Raw genomic sequence first — 17,690 nt, forward strand, 5'->3', positions numbered from 1 at the left:
GCTTTTGAACTGTGGTGTCGGAGAAGACTCTTGAGAGTCCCTTGGACTGCAAGGAGATCCAACCAGTCCATTCTGAAGGAGATCAGCCCTGGGATTTCTTTGGAGGGAATGATGCTAAAGCTGAAACTCCAGTACTTTGGCCACCTCATGTGAAGAGTTGACTCACTGGAAAAAGACTCTGATGCTGGGAGGGATTGGGGGCAGGAGGAAAAGGGGACGCAGAGGATGAGATGGCTGGATGGCATCACTGACTCGATGGACGTGAGTCTGAGTGAACTCCGGGAGTTGGTGATGGACAGGGAGGCCTGGCGTGCTGCAATTCATGGGGTCGCAAAGAGTTGGACACGACTGAGCGACTGAACTAAACTGAACTGACTGAAGGGCTGTGAAGGAGAATCTGTCCCAGGCCTCTTTTCCAGCTTCTGGTAGCCTGAAGCAGATGACATTCTCCCTGATTCTTTACACTGCTGTACTTCTGTATGTGTCTCTTTATGTGACACATGTCTTTTCATAAGGTCACCAGACAGATTGGATCAAAGGTCCACACAACTCCAGTCTAACCTCATATTAAATAAGTACACCCGCAGTGACCCTGTTTACAAATGAGGTATGGGGGCGATTAGGACTCAACGTAGGGACTTAGGGGTGGCGTGAGGGAGACACGATCCATAACAATTACCTATGTGATTAAGTTAATGATCTTAAAATGGGAGATTATCCTGGATTATGTTAGTGGGCCCTAAATCTAGTGACAAATACCCTTATAAGAGAGAGGCAGAGGGAGATTAGATACACACAGAAGATGACCACGTGACCCTGAGGTGACCATGGAGCCACAGGCTAAGGAATCTAGCAGCCGCTAGGGGCTGAAAGGGACAAGGCACGCATCCTCCCCTAGAGCCTCCAAGGGAACGCAGCCCTGCCAGCATGCTTCTTTCAGCAAGACAGACTGATCTCTGGTTTTTGGCCTCCAGAACTGTGAGAGTCTTTGTTTCTGCTTTTGTTAAGCCACTCCGTTTGCAGTCATCTGCTGTGGCAGCCATAGGAGATTAATACATCCCTAAGCCTCCTGCAGCTCTGCCCGCACCTTCATTTTAGTCCATAACACCCACTATGAACCTCTCACAGTCAGAACTGTAGGATAATAGATGTGCATTGTCTCAAGGCACTAAACTTGTAGTACTTTGTTACAGTAGCAACAGAAAACTAATACAGAGGAGAACTTTTTCAACCTGATAAAGAGCATCCACAAAAATCTACAACACTGGGGATTTCCCTTGTGCTCCAGAGGCTAAGACTCAATATGTCCAATGCAGGGGACCTGGGTTCAACCCCTGGTCATGGAACCAGATCCCACATGCCACAACTAAAGAGCCTGCATGCCTCAACCAAGACCCAGCAGAGCCAAATAAATAAAATTTTTTTAAACCTACAACATTGTGTTTAACAGTGAAATACAATGTTTTCCCCCTAAGACTGGGAACAAGGAAAGGACTCCACTATTACCAGTCTTAAAATAAGAGTTTGAACCAGTGCAATAAGATAATAAGAAAATAAAAAGCATTCATAACAGAAAGGAAGAAATAAAACTGTGCCTATTTCCAGATCACATGATTATCTATGAAGGAAATTCCAAGGAACCTACCCAAAAAAATGTTGGAATAAGTGAGTTAAGGAAACACTCTGGCAGTCCAGTGATTAGGACTTCACACTGAGAGCCTGGGTTCAAAATTCAGTCCTTGGTCAGGGAACTAAGATCCCACAAGCCATAGATGGTGCAGCCAAAACAAACAAAAAAATCAGTTGTATTTCTGTATACTAGAAATGAACATGGGGATACCACAGTTAAAAATAAGATACCACTTATAATAACTCAACAAAATAAAATGATTAGGCATAAATCTAGTAACACATGTTTAGGACTTGTGTGATGAAAACTACACAATGCTAATGAAAGAACTCAAGATTTAAGTAACTAGAGAGACAGATACTATTCATGAATTGGAATATTCAACAGAGTAAAGATGTCAATTCTTTGGAAACTGATACATAGGTTAACATAATACCTATCAAAATCCCAGCATGGTTTTTTTATAGACATAGGCAAGATTAGTCTATAGAAGGCAAAGGAATTAGAAGAGCCAAAATAACTTTGAAAAATAATAAAGTCTGAGGAATCAGGCTACCCAATTTTCAAGACTCACTATACAGCTATAGCAATCAACATTGTGTGGTATGGCAGAAAGAAAAATAACACAGATCAGTGGAACAGGAGACAGACCCATGCAAAAATGCCTAATTCTTTTTTAACAAAGGTACAAAAGAAACTCAATGTAGGAAAAGATTGCCTTGTCAACAAATGATGCTGGAGCAATTGGATATCCACAGTTAAAAGAAAATAATAGTATCTTAACCTAAGTCTCACATCTAACATAAAAATTAACTTCAAACATAAAACTATAACACTTTTAGCAGAAAAACACAGGAGAAAATCTTTGGGACCTAGGCCTGAACAAACAGTTCTTAGACTTGACACCCAAAGCACAATTCATAAAAAGAAAACCTGGCAAACCAGACTTCATCAAAATTGAAACTGGTGGCCCAGTGGCTAAGACTCTATACTCCCAATGCGGGGGGCCCAAGGTTCAATCCCTGGGCAGGGACAGAGGTCCCACATGCTGCACCTAAAACCTGCAAAGGACATGATGAAGGAAGAGAAAAGACTACGTGCAGAATCAAAGAAAATATTTTCAAATTACGTATCTGACAAGGGTCTAGTATCCGAAATATATAAAGAATTCTTACAACTCAACAATAACAAAACAACCCAATTCAAACATGGGCAAATGACTAAAATGGGTATTTCTCCAAGGCTATACAAACCCCAATTATCATATGAAAAAATGATCGACATCACTAGCTGTTAGGGAAGTGCAAGTCAAAGCCACAGTGAGGTTCTACTTCACACCCACTAAGACACCTATAAGTTAAAAAAAGAAAGAAAAAAGAAAACAAGTGTTGGTGAAAATGTGGAGAAAGCAGAACCCTCACACACTGCTCACGGGAATATAAAGTGGCACAGCCGCTGTGGGAGACAGTTCAGTAGTTTCTAAATAATTGCCTATAGAATTACCATGTGACCCACCAGCGCTACTCTTGGATATATGGGTATATCCTCAGAGCACGGAAGACAAGTGTCCAAACAAAAACGTGCACACAAGCACTCACAGCAGCACTGCTCACAGAAGTCAGAAGGTGAAACAATCCAAATGTCCATCGAACAGATAAACATTTGAAATATCTATACAGTGTTAGTCGCTCAGTCATGTCCAACTCTTTGCGACCCCACAGACTGTAGCCCACCAGGCTCCTCTGTCCATGGAATTCTCCAGGCAAGAGTACTGGAGTGGGTTGCATTTCCTTCTCCAGGGGACCTACCCAACCCAGGGGTTGAACCCAGCTCTCCTGCATTGCAGGCAGATTCTATACCATCTGAGCCACCAGGGAAGCCCCCATTGTATCTGTATAATGGGATATTATTTAGCCATTAAAAGAATTAAGTTCTGAAATGCACTACAATATGATGAATCTTAAAAACACACCAAGTGAAAGAAGTCAGTCACAAAAGACTTCATATTATGATTTACATTTATCTGGAGTCAGAAAAGCCACTGAAATAGAAAGCAGATTAGTGGCCACCAGGGACTGGGGAAGGGGAAATGAGAAATTGAAGTCTGTGTCCTTCAAACTGTGGGCAGGACTGAATGGAGCTATCTTTCCTTGAGGTCAGGATCCCTGTCTCCTCCACATGGAAACACAGGGAAATAAACGCAACATTTCTAAGAAATCGCTCACTCTAGACCTTAATGATGAAGCACAAAGCAGTTCCACGTCAGCCCAGCCTCCGCACTCACCAACTGGGCAGTCCTCCTCTCAGAAGCCCCTTCGGAGCACTTCAGCCTCTAAGATGATGAGGCTTCCAAAATACGGATTTTTAACAAATTCAGACAGTTGCAAATCAGAGAAGCTGTCTAGGCAAGCCTGGCTGTTTATTTAAACACACCCCCAAGCCTGGGCGTCCCCATCCTGAGGCTGTCTAGCTATAAGACTGGAAACTGAACGACCCAGGACCTCCAGCTTTTTTGGTCACAGCAAAGGTCCGCTGGTGGCCTGGCTCTGTCCCTAACTAGGCTCTACTCTAAAACGGCAATCAGGGACTTCTGGGTGGTCCAGGGGCCAACCTTCCCAACACAGGGGTCCCAGTTCGAGCCGTGATCAGGAAATTAGATCCTCCATGCCCAAACTAAGAGATCACACACTACAACTAAAGATCCTGAGTGCCACAACTAAGACCCGGCTCAGTCAAATAAGTAAATTTTTTTAAGAAGTCAATCAGGAGAAACCCTGGGCTAATGGAACTCAAATCCCCCTTTGGATGTTCTTCTAAGAGCAAGTGTGCTATACTTAGCTCCCTCTGTCTCCTGAAACGGTGAGAATGTTGGCTGTCGTCACAGTACCTTGAGAGCACATAGGTGAATCCCCATTTTCTCTCTTGTCCTCTGCCAAAAAAAGGGCCAGATATGAAGGGAACACTTCCTATTTCAGCATCCTAGGTCAGAGCTGACCAGCCACAGTCAGCCCGGGAATGAGGGGCTGGATCTCAGCAAGCCCAAGTCCTTCCTAGAACAGCCCTCGCTTGTGATGCCAGCAGCAGAGCTGCCAGGGAAGAGTCCCAGCCTGGAAGTGGGGAGAAGGGAGGAGGTTCATCCACCCAGGATGCCCATGTGGCCTCTGCAGGGAAGATCAGGGGGCTTCTAAGCTTAGAGAGGAGGGGACAGGAGACTCACTCTGCCCCTCAGCTAGAGAACAGGACCAAGAATAAACCTGACCAAACCAGTCATCACCCCAACTGGCCAAGCTGGACTCTGGACACCGGGCAGGGAGATCCCATGATCAGACGTGTGCTCAGCAGGAAGCCGCAAGCAGTCAACACCCACTCTCGCATGGCCCCAGCTGGCACCCTGCTTCAGGAGCTGGCACCCTGCTTCAGGACCTGCCCCAGCAGAGGGAGCTGAGCCGCTTACTCCTCCGGACCCCTTATTGCGTCATTTGAAACCTTCAGCAGGGGAACGTTCCTGGTGCTCTGGCGGCTAAGACTCCCAGCTCCCAAAGCAGGGGGCCTAGGTTTGATCTCTGGTCAGGGAACTAGATCCCACATGCCACAGCTGGGAGTCAGTCTGCCACAACTAAAGATCCCACAGCTAAGACCCAGCATAGCCAAATAAAACTTTAAAAAAAAAAAAAAAGAATGAAACCTTTAGGGGAATTTGGTCCTGGAAATGAGGTTTCCAATAATTTTTTTCAATCATGCCCAAATCTGAACTGAATTAGACAAAACAAACTCCTAAATTCCAGAAATACACTCACACTTTAAGTAATTCCACAGAGTTTTCAGAGCCCTTAGAGAAATACCTTTACCCTCAGAGAACAGTGTTAGTACCGGGTGTCTTAGCTTCTCTGCTCCGTGTGCTGAAGGCGGCACCTGGAGGAAAAACCGGGGCCTGCTGGCTGCTCGGCTAGTGGGCGGCTGAGCATGCAGGGCCTGGCCACGGCTGCGGCACACGAAGCGGGGGCTTGCTTGCAGTTCAGAAGTTTATTGGTGGACGCATTTGGGCCAGCTGGAGCTCACACACGAGGTCACTACAGCGTGGCGCACTGGCTGCAGGCGGGGAGAGGGTGTGCTGCTTGGTGACGTCACCCCAGGAAGATGGCGGGCTTCGCTGCTGGGTCCAAGGAGCCAGAGCCCGAGCCAGCGCCATCAGAGAGATGCCACTTCTGTCTCCAGCACCTGAGCTGGGGGGAGGAGGCTCTTTAAGATCTCCGTGTAGTAGGGGCCGAACACCTGCTGATTGTGGTGTGTGAGGCTGACGAACTTCTGGCCCAGTTCTGCCAGCTCTGCCTCGATGAGGGTGAGGCCTCCAGGGAGGTCCAGCAGAGACCGCTGCACACCAAGAACCAAACAGCATTTGAGGAACAAGTGGATCCGCTGATCTGTGAGTAGGGAAAGATAGTGAGAAGGCAAATAATCTTCAGGGGGAAACACTGCCCACCACACTCCTAACTTCAAAGTTAAATGAGATACACACTGACTCACCCACTCACCTAGAGAGAAGGACATCTGTTTTGTTTGGAAAGGGACCCAGCTTCTAAGGACAGAGCAAAGATCCAAAACTACTAGGCTAGTACATTTCTATTCAAAAGATTCCTGAAGTATCCGTCAGATAGATCCTATTGTCTGATGCAACAGGAGGATCTTCGACTGACCCTTCAGATGGCTGAGGTTAAGAGCTAAGTCAAGTTCACAGCTGCCAATTCAACGTGGGAGAGGGGAAATCCCTGCTTTGGGGACATGTCCCCCAACCTAATTCAGCATCAATTTCTTGTTGGCAGGGGGTGGGTGTCACATGTCTTGGACTGTAGCCAGAAATGACCCAGAAAGTCAAGGATGACTTAGCCAAGTTGGACAGTATGCCAAATCTTTGTGACCCCATGAACTGTAGCCTGGCAGGCTCCTCTGTCCATGGGATTATCCTGGCAAGAATACTAGAGTGGATTGCCATTCCTCCTCCAGGGGATTTTCCTGACCCAGGGATCAAACCCACAGCTCCTGTAGCTCTTGCTTTGGTGGGCAGATTCTTTACGACTGAGCTACCTGGGAAGCCATCAGAAATGACCCAGAAAGCCAAGGATGACTTAACCAAGTTGGACAGTATGCCACACCGAGAAGCCATGAATTGCTGGTGCAAATCTCCCTTAGAACCAACAGAGTCAGTCTTTTTTATCTTCTTAAAAACTTTTTGGTTGCACCTCACAGCATGCAGAACTTCCCTGACCAAGGATCAAACCCAAGCCCCCTGCAGTGGAAGCGTGGGGTCTTAACCACTGGACAACCAGGGAAACCTCATAGAGGCAGTCTTTAAACTAAAAGGCATGTATTTTCAACCCAGCATTTTGCAAAAACTAAAGCCTACCCAGTGACCTGTCCAGTTATCACACTTTTTATTGTTAAATGGCTCGGTGAGCAATGTCCAGGGGTCGGGATCGGCCTCTCCCTTCACCATTCTCGCCCCGACGGGCACACTCACCAATGACGCTGCGGACACAGTTCTCCTTCCTGGCGACGTCCTGGAGCTGCCCTATCAGAGAGGCCGTGTTGTCGCTGCTCAGAGCAGCCAGGCCCATGTTCTTGAGGCTCTGGTGGATCTCCTGAGCCACCTGTTCGCTCACAGTCAGCATAGCCTCCTCCTCAGGCCTAGACCATGGAGGAGAGCGAGCTGGGACCCAGGGGTGGCCACGAGCCCCGATGCTCCACACCGTAAGTCAGGCCCACACCAGGGAGACGCCCGGCCACCCTGCCGCCCTCACCCCAGACCCTGGGAGCTTGAGCCCGGTGTGCAGGGCAGGGTTTCCACCGTTACCCTCCAGACAGTATTCTCTGTGTGATACCACGTTCTTCTTAGAAAACGAGATAAACTATAAAATCAGCTCTGGACAGGGGTTGCATATCCACTCAGAAGGTTCCAACTCCATGTAATGTATATATGTGCACTTCTAAGACTTTCTTGGACATTTTCCACGGTCATCTGTCCTGCTCTCACAATTACAATAACAAACCTGGCCTTCGGATTCCACTGTCTCCTCTCCCAGGGTGTGTCACCCTGCACGCAGCAGGCGCTCAGCCAACACTGCTGACTGGCTCCTGGAGTTAGGTAAGACCAGCCCACACAACTAGAGAAAGGCTCCTCTGTAGCAACAACATGGAATCATTTTACAGTAAACAATCCTCCTTACTGCCCTGTTGGAAGAAAGTTTTATTTTTCTTTGTCAGAAGTCTCAAGGGAGATAAATTGGAAGATTGAGATTGATGCATATATTCACTACTACATATAAAACAGATCACTAATAAGGACCTGCTATGTAGCACAGGGAGCTCTACTCAATACTCTGTAACGCCCGTGCGGGAAAAGAATCTTAAAAAGAGCGGATAAATGTGTGACCGATTTACGTTGCTGTGCACCTGAAACTAACACGACACTGTAAATCAATTACACCTCGATAAAAATTTTAAAAAAGCAGCCTCAAGAGCACTTAAGGAAAGACACCCCGCATCTCTGTGGCTGAGTCCACAGGGCCTTTCTGCGGTTCATGGGAACGCGAGGCATCCTGCCTCAGCGGCTGTGTCCTCACCCCACTTTGGTCTAAAACAGACCTCTGCAGCTCACCTGGACTTGAACTCCTCCAACAGGGCTCTGGTTACGCGTTTCAGCTTATCCACAAACTGAGGTGAGCCAAACAGGACGCTGCCAGAGAAGCTGCTGGAAACCAGCAAAACGGAGGCCAGGATGGTTAGCTGGCGCAGCTGTGCCTCCAGCTCCTGCAGCCGCGCTCGGTCCGTCAGCAGGGTCTGGGGGGCAGGCGGGGCGGGCCGTTAGGGGGCGGCCCCGGGCAGGCCCTGCGCCCACACCACAGGGCCGGGCGCCCCCTCCTACCTCAGGGAACTCGTCGTCTTCAGGGTCCCAGAGGAGGAGGTTCAGGAAGCCCTGGGACAGCACCATGGTGGGGCTGAGGGGCTCCGGGCTGCTGGCCGCCTCGCCGGGGGAGGAGCAGGGCGAGCTGGCAGCGTCGGCGGCGTCGGGGCCGCTGGGCGGTGGCGCGGACAGCTGTGCGGCCGCGCGGGTCAGCCAGCGTGCGGTGTGATCCAGGAGGCCTGCGCAGAGCGGAGGCCCCCTCAGCACCGCCCTGCGGCCTGGGGACCGCGGGTGAGGTCTCCTCCCCTCAGCAGGGAAACGCTTTGGTCGGGCCAGCAGCCTTCTGCCGCCCCTAGTCTGAGCGAGAAACTCTGTTCTTAAACAGAGGCAGAGTTCCCTCCCACATCATAAAGCCAGAACCCAAGGTCATACTCCCCACCCCCACCCCCGCTCTCCCTCAAGTTTATATACATACTGGGCTGCTTGTTGAGAAGGTCCTGAAATTTCGCTCGTTCGTACTGGATGGAATGTTCCTGCAGCTGGGGCTGAAGGCTCTGGATAGTGTAGTTCACCATGTCCATTTTCATCAGGCCCAGAACCTGGAAGATCCCTCTGACACAGGAGAAAATGGAATATTTATACTATGAAAGGATGTTTCCCTACTTTCTCCAGTGGGGGCAGGGCGGGGAACCTACACAAGGTATCATTAAATCACTGTATTCTAGAGGTGGGAGGGGCTTTAGGTCTCGCCTCTGAAATTTACAAAAGATGGCACTGTGGCCCAGGACCCAAGGCCCAGAGTGAATGACTGGCAGCACTAGCAGCAAGTAAGTCTCTGGATGTTGCAGCCTTTGGACTTTTTCACACCAGCCATTCTATGTCTCTTTAAAAAAAAAAAGTAGTCAGTAGAAGGAAATACATCAGCATGACAACAAATCTCTCTGAACAGTAAGATTACATCTGATGTTATTTCTGATGCTATTTCTGGACAATTCACTTTTTTTTTAAACTTTCTGGGTCTTGGTTTCTATAACTCTGAAAAAGGGATCGTCTCCAATCTCTATCTTCACATTGTGTGAACTGCAATAAGAAAGCCTGGCATAGGGGTGTCTGAGTTCCTTGGAAGAAAGGATTACATACTCCAGTGACCTACGGTAGGATGGTACACAGGGAGCCAAATCAATCTAAGGCCATCTTCAGAAAAGAAAAGCGAATGGACCACGGAAAAGAGGAGTCCAGTCAGGTCTTCAGTGGGGAAGAGACAGCAGCTGTGAGTCAGTGTCCCGCCCAGCTGTGCCCGGCCCAGTGGTCAAGCTTCACACCTCAGTAACCAAACAGGGTCTGAGATGTTCTCCAGTTTCTGCACTGCCTCATCACGAACCGGTGCACACAGCAGAGTCATCATGTTGAGAATGTACTTGGAGAGATGAGGGACATTCAGGGCCCCGTGTTCTGCTTCCTGCGTAAGGAGGTCCATGTCCAGGGCTTCTTCAATCTCACTTCTTAGGCGGTTCTGGCGTGGTAATAGCAGCGACAGCAGGATCTGCCCAGGAAAGAAAGTCAGAGGATGAGATGCTTTCTGTTCAGAGCCCCCAACTCTCTCTAATGGACAATCCCCCTTCAGCCAGAGACATCCCAGCCTATGTCTTTTAAGGATCAAGAAGTTAGGTCCCTTACAAAAAGCACATGAAAAGATGCTCAACATCACTCATTATTAGAGAAATGCAAATTAGAACTATAGTGAGGTATCACCTCACACTGGTCAGAATGGCCATCAAACATCTATAAACAATAAAAGCTGGAGAAGGTGTGGAGAAAAGGAAACCCTCTATATACGGTTGGTGGGCATATAAACTGGTACATTCAATGTGGAGAACAGTGTGGAAGTTCCTTAAAAAACTAAAAATAGGGCTATGATACGTCCCTGCACTCCCATTCCTGGGCATATATCCAGAGAATACCATAATTTGAAATAATACATGCACTCCAATGTTCACGGCAACACTACTTACAATAGCAGGACTACTGGAAACAGCCTAAAGTTCATCATCAGGGATGGATAAAGATGACGTCATACATATATACAATGGAACATTAGTCATAAAAAAGAAAGAAAGAATGCCATTTGCATAGACGGACCTAGAGACTGTCATACCGAGTGAAATCAGACAGAGAAAGACAAATATATATCACTTACATATGGAAACTCCAGAAAGAATGAAGAGATGGAGCCAAAGCAAAAACAGTACCCAGTTGTGGATGTGACTGGTGATGGAAGTAAAGTCCAATGCTGCAAAGAAAATATTGCATAGGAACCTGGAATGTTAGGTCCATGAATCAAGGCAAATTGGAAGTGGTCAAACAGGAGATGGCAAGAGTGAATGTTGACATTCTAGGAATCAGCGAACTAAAATGGACTGGAATGGGTGAATTTAACTCAGATGACCATCATATCCACTACTGCGGGCAGGAATCCCTTAGAAGAAATGGAGTAGCCATCATAGTCAACAAAAGAGTTTGAAATGCAGTACTTGGATGCAATCTCAAAAATGATAGAATGATCTCTGTTCATTTCCAAGGCAAAACATTCAACATCATAGTAATCTAAGTCTATGCCCTAACCAGTAATGCTGAAGAAGCTGAAGTTGAACGGTTTTATGAAGACCTACGAGGCCTTCTAGAACTAACACCCAAAAAAGATGTCCTTTTCATTATAGGGGACTGGAATGCAAAACTAGGAAGTCAAGAAACACCTGGAGTAACAGGCAAATTTGGCCTTGGAGTACAGAATGAAGCAGGGCAAAGGCTAATAGAGTTCTGCCAAGAGAACGCACTGGTCATAGCAAACACCTTCTTCCAACAACACAAGAGAAGACTCTACACATGGACATCACCAGATGGTCAACACCAAAATCAGACTGATTATATTCCTTGCAGCCAAAGATGGACAAGCTCTATACAGTCAGCAAAAACCAGACCAGGAGCTGACTATGGCTCAGATCATGAACTCCATATTGCAAAGTTCAGACTTAAATTGAAGGAAGTGGGGAAAACTACCAGACCATTCAGGTATGACCTAAGCAAATCCCTTACAATTATACAGTGGAAGTGACATATAGATTCAAGGGATTAGATCTGATCAGAGTGCCTGAAGAACTATGGACGGAGGTCTGTGACATTGTACAGTGATCAAAACCACCCTCAAGAAAAAGAAACGCAAAAAGGCAAAGTGGTTGTCTGAGGAGGGCTTACAAATAGCTGTGAAAAGAAGAGAAGTGAAAGGCAAAGGAGAAAAGGAAAGATATACCCATTTGGAATGCAGAGTTCCAAAGAATAGCAAGGAGAGATAAGAAAGCCTGCCTTAGCGATCAATGCAAAGATATAGAGGAAAACAATAGAATGGGAAAGACTAGAGATCTCTTCAAGAAAATTAGAGATACCAAGGGAACTTTTCATGCAAAGATGGGCACAATAAAGGACAGAAATGGTATGGACCTAACAGAAGCAGAAGATATTAAGAAGAGATGTCAAGAATACACAGAAGAACTGTACAAAAAAGATCTTCATGACCCAGATAACCATGATGGTGGGATCACTCACCTAGAGGCAGACATCCTGGAATGCAAAGTCAAGAGGGCCTTAGAAAGCATCACTACAAACAAAGCTAGTGGAGATGATGAAATTCCAGTTGAGCTATTTCAAATCCTAAAAGATGATGCTGTGAAAGTGCTACACTCAATATGCCTGCAAATTTGGAAAAATCACCAGTGGCCACAGGACTGGAAAAGGTCAGTTTTCATTCCGATCCCAAAGAAAAGCAATGCCAAAGAAGGTTCAAGCTACTGCACATTTGCATTCATCTCACAAGCTAGTAAAGTAATGCTCAAAATTCTCCACGCCAGGCTTCAACAGTACATGAACCGTGAACTTCCAGATGTTCAAGCTGGATTTAGAAAAAGGCAGAGGAACCAGAGATCAAATTGCCAACATCTGCCAGATCATCGAAAAAGCAAGAGAGTTCCAAAAAAAATCTACTTCTGCTTTACTGACTTCTGCTAAAGCCTTTGACTGTATGGATCACAACAAACTGTGGAAAATTCTTCAAGAGATGGGAATATCAGACACCTTACCTGCCTCCTGAGAAATCTGTATGCAGGTCAAGAAGCAATAGTTAGAACCGGATATGGAACAACAGACTGGTTCCAAATTGGGAAAGAAGTACATCAAGGCTGTAGATTGTCACCCTGCTTATTTAACTTATATGCAGAGTACTTAATGAGAAATGCTGGGCTGGATGAAGTACAAGCTGGAATCAAGATTGCCAGGAGAAATATCAATAACCTCAGATATGCAGATGACACCACCCTTATGGCAGAAAGCGAAGAGGAACTAAAGAGCCTCTTGATGAAAGTGAAAGAGAAGAGTGAAAAAGTTGGCTTAAAATTCAACATTCAGAAAACTAAGATCATGGCATCTGGTCCCATCACTTCATGGCAAATAGATGAGGAAACAGTGGAAACAGTGACAGACTTTATTTTCTTGGGCTCCAAAATCACTGCAGATGGTAACTGCAGCCATGAATTAAAAGACTCTTGCCCCTTGAAAGAAAAGTTATGACCAACCTAGACAGCATATTTAAAAGCGAAGACATTACTTTGCCAATAAAGGTCCATCTAGTCAAGGCTATGGTTTTTCCAGTAGTCATGTATGGTTGTGAGAGTTGGACTATAAAGAAAGCTGAGCGCCGAAGAATGATGCTTTTGAACTGTGGTGTTGGAGGTGACTCTTGAGAGTCCCTTGGACTGCAAGGAGATCCAACCAGTCCATCCTAAAGGAAATCAGTCCTGAATATTCACTGGAAGGACTGATGCTGAAGCTTAAACTCCAATATTTTGGCCACCTGTTGCAAAGAACTGACTCATTAAAAAAGATCCTGATGCTGGGAAAGACTGAAGGTGGGAGGAGAAGGGGACGACAGAGGATGAGATGGTTGGATGGCATCACTGACTCCATGAACACAAGTTTGAGTAAACTCTGGGAGTTGGTGATGGACAGGGAGGCCTGGTGTGCTGCAGTCTATGGGGTCGCAAAGAGTCGGACATGACTGAGTGACTGAACTGAAATGACATATGGAATCTAAAACAATGGTACAAATGAATTTATTTACAAAACAGAAATAGAGCCACAGACGTAGAAAACAAACTCATGGTTACCAGGGTGGAAAGCAGTGGGGGAGAGGAAAGGTATAAATTGGGAGACTGGAAAAGACAATATGCACTATTATATATAAAATAGTAACTAATAAGGACCTACTTTATAGCACAGGGAACTCTTCTCAATACTCTATGACCTATATGGAAAAATAATCTAAAAAAGAGTGGTTATATGTATAACTGAATATTTTGTTGTACAGCAGAAATTAACACAATATTGTAAATCAACTATAATCCAAAAAAATTTTTTTTAAAAAAAGAAGTGAGGCCCGTCAATTTCTTAAAGAATATTATTTATCTTTGTTTAGGGACCAGTGAAAGTTCAAGGGTTTAGGGGATCAATGATAGCAGCAGTAAGTATATCATTTTCTACACAGATTGAGATAAAGAGATAAGTAAAATCAAGGGGTATCGTAAAAAAGAAATGCAAGGTACACAGATATAAAACATACAGCATCACATGGTGCTAAAGTACTCTTTAAAAATCTTCTTAAATTTTTATTTTATTTACTTATTTTTGGCTGCACCGAGTCTTTGTTGCTTTTGCATAGGCTTTCTCTGGTTGCATGAAGCGGCAGCTACTCCCCGCTGCGGTGGCTTCTGCTGCAGAGCACAGGCGCTAGGTGCATGGGCTCCAGTAGTTGCAGCACACGGGCTGCAGAGCGTGGGCTCTGTTGCCGCACACGGGCTTAGCTGCTCTGCACCATGTGGGATCTTTCTGGACCAGGGATTGAACCTGTGTCCCCTGCACTGGCGGGCGGACTCCTATCCACTGCGCCACCAGGGAAATCTGAGGAGGTACTCTTAATTTACCAAAGCAAGCATTTTTGAGGTTTAAATTTTACTTCAAAGAATGAAATAGGCAAAGGAACTGTTAAAAGTCCCTTGAAAATAACTTATTAACAGAAAAATATATAAGTTCCCTGTGGACAGAGACTGTCTTATTCGCATCTGTGCCTCGGTAATATACAGATATTGGTGATGGTGAGGAATAGTGTTAGTTATTAATAATTGAATGGAATACTGTATCGTCACAGCAAGGTCCCAACTATTTAGCTTCATCTTGAACAAGTAAAACCTGCTCCGCACTGTCCATTTAAATGATAAACTATGCCAATTATGCATCCGGAGCCTCAGTTCCAAATCGGCCCGTCAGTGCCTACTCTGGGAAAATGCGCTGGGCCCTTTCGTTTTCCTCTGCGGGCTGGCACAGTGTTATGTTCTGCCGGCAGAGGGTGCTAAAGAGACACAGCAAGAGGAAGAGGCTCTTTCCAGGCTCCAGGGTGCTCTTGCCAGCAAGTTCCCACAGCACAGCAGCGTTTCCTTGTTCAAATCACCCTGTGGTTTCTTCTGCCTGACTGGACCCTGACTGATACAAAATCTGCACAGTGAGTGAGGTTTGAACTCAAATGGCCACACGTCCAGTGGACCTGATGAGCAGAAAGTAGCAAGTACTTAAAATGTCTCAAAAAAACATGCAAACTAGAGCCTGGCAGATAATCCCTGTAAGAATGGGCAGCCCATGACCTCAGGGAAGTGATTTAAGAGTTTCAGTGATCTGAGCCTGTCAAGCCATCCACTCCAAGATGAAAGATAAGCTGCTGCACATCAAACAACCCATCATGAAAAAAGGCAAAACACTTGTCCATCTTTGTAGATTTTCAAGGTAACATACACCACATTTGAGACTGCTACTGTGACATTCATTTAGAGTCACTCACAAGGCTGCCAGTTTCAAGAGGAACCAAGCAAAACTTAGGCTCTGCAGCAAGCCCAGCCCGAGCCAGGAGACTTGATGATACCTGAAGTGTCCCTGGCGAGTTGTGGATGCTGTACACACCCTCTGAGCAAGTACCGACAGGAGCAGCACAGCACAGACTTCTAGGATTTGGGAGCAAACCTATGCCCTCTTCTGGGGATAACTATTTGCCTTTGGAGAAATCATTCTGGCTTGCTCTTGACCCTTGGGAGAAAGCAAACACCTTAACACGGACAATGGGTAAGATGTGGCCTGAGCGTCCCGTCAGGCGTTGTCTGACCGACCTAGGCACCAGACTGGACATGCACACAGCCACCTATCGTCAGATGAAAGTGGCCCATAAGACACCTATATACTGGCGTAAGGAGACACACAAAGCACGCTAGAATACAGAGCCCAGAAATAAAACCTGGACGTATGGTCACATGGTTTTTGAAAACAATGCCGAGGCCATTCAATGGGGAAAGGACAGTCTTTTCAACAAATGGTATTGGGGAAAACTGGATATCCACATGCAGAAAAGTTAAGTTGAACCATACCTACACCAAATAAAATATAACTCAAATTGGGTAGAAGACCTAAACATAAGAGCTTAAGTTCGGAAATTCTCAGAAGAAAACAGGAGCAAATCTTCACAATTTTGGATTTCACAAGATATGACACCAAAAACAGAAGTTATCACAGACTAGATGAATTGGGCTTCGTTAAAATTAAAACATTTGTGCATCAAGGGACACATCAAGCAAAGTAGGGGGGGAGCTACCCACAGAACTGAAGAAAATATCTGCAAATCATTTATCTAACAAGGGTCAAGGATGCAGAATGTTTAAGGAACTTTTACAACTCAACAACAAAAAGACAACTCAATTTTAAAATGGGCAAAGGACTTGAGTAAACATTTCTCCAAAGACAATGCAGAAGACAGCGCCAAGCACAGGGAGATACTCATCACCACGGGCCACAAGGGAAATGCAAGTCAAAACCACAACAAGACTCCGCGTCAGACGTGGCTGCACCAGGGGAAGATGTCTAATGTTTTTAAAAAAGGAAAAATACATGCTGAAAAGTCAGTGAAAATGTTGAGAAATAGGCACATTTCTGGTGGGAATGTAAATGCTAAGACACCGTGGAAAACGCTCCAGTGGTTTCTCAGAAAATTAAACATCATCACATGATGCTGCAGTTCCACTCCTGGGCGTATATCCCAAAGATGGGAAAAGAGATGCCCAAACAAAGCCTTGGACACAAATGTCCCCCCAGCAGCACTATTCACAACAGCAAAAATGGGAAAACAACACCAACGCCCAACAGCAGATGCATGGATTAACAAAATGTAGGATTATCCATACAATGGAGTATTTTCAGCCACAGAAAGAGATGACGCTCTGATCCATGCTACAATGAGGACCAACCTTGAAAACATTATGCTAAGTAAAATTTGCCATATGCATAAGGACAAATGTTGTATGATCCACTTATGTGAGGTACTTACAGCAGTCAAATTCACAGAGACCGAAGATAAAATAGAAGCTACCAGGCACTGAGGGAAGAGGTATATGAGGAGTTACTGTTTAATTTTGTTTGCAAAGATGAAAACATTTTGGAAATGGATAATGGTGATGGGTGCATAACATTGTAAATGCCACTGAATTGTAACCCTTAACATTATTGTAACCGTTAACATTATTAAAATGGCAAAAAGTTTATGCTTACCATAATAAAAAAAAATCCCCCAAAACACAAACAACTAAGTCTGTAATGTGGCACTGCTCCCCCAGGGAGGATCAGCCAGCCATCTGGTAGCAGACGATTTGTTTAGGACCTTTCTGGACCTCTTCCTTCACTGAGGGGGCAAAGACTCACCTTCAATGGAACAAACACATTCTGAATATAAAGCTGTCTTCTCTACCTCTGTTAGGCACCAAAACCCATGTACTCACAGAATCTCACAGAAGGCCTTATCCACTGTCTGGGTTCTGGCATGCCCCACAGCATTGCATCTGATCAAGGAACTCATTTTACAGCCAAGAAAGTACAGCAATGGGTTCATACCCACATGCCCCCTCACAGAAAGTTGACTGATCTTAACTGAAAAGTGGAATGGCTTATTGAAGACTCAGTTATAGCATTAGCTGAGAGATAATATCCTGAACTGAAGAAGTTCTGTCTTGCAAGATGCAATATATGCTT

The 17,690-nt window shown here is 45.6% G+C and overlaps 1 protein-coding gene across 2 annotated transcripts in view; it reads right to left on the reverse strand.

Annotated features, from left to right (window-relative positions):
- Positions 1-5,638: 5,638 nt before the first annotated feature.
- Positions 5,639-17,690, reverse strand: part of TCP11 (t-complex 11, testis-specific) — a 161,242-nt gene continuing 149,190 nt past the window's right edge. For both annotated transcript variants that reach the window (XM_010848637.1, XM_010848638.1), the window contains 6 exons: positions 9,851-10,071; positions 9,004-9,140; positions 8,550-8,767; positions 8,283-8,464; positions 7,146-7,312; positions 5,639-6,051 (listed from right to left, as the gene is read on the reverse strand). In XM_010848637.1, coding sequence (XP_010846939.1) covers positions 5,819-6,051; positions 7,146-7,312; positions 8,283-8,464; positions 8,550-8,767; positions 9,004-9,140; positions 9,851-10,071 — 1,158 coding nt within the window. In that variant the 3' untranslated portion in view covers positions 5,639-5,818. The remainder of the gene's footprint in view (positions 6,052-7,145; positions 7,313-8,282; positions 8,465-8,549; positions 8,768-9,003; positions 9,141-9,850; positions 10,072-17,690) is intronic.

The sequence above is a fragment of the Bison bison genome, unplaced genomic scaffold (assembly GCF_000754665.1).
Source record: "Bison bison bison isolate TAMUID 2011002044 unplaced genomic scaffold, Bison_UMD1.0 scf7180017864270, whole genome shotgun sequence".
Taxonomy (NCBI): Eukaryota; Metazoa; Chordata; class Mammalia; order Artiodactyla; family Bovidae; genus Bison; species Bison bison.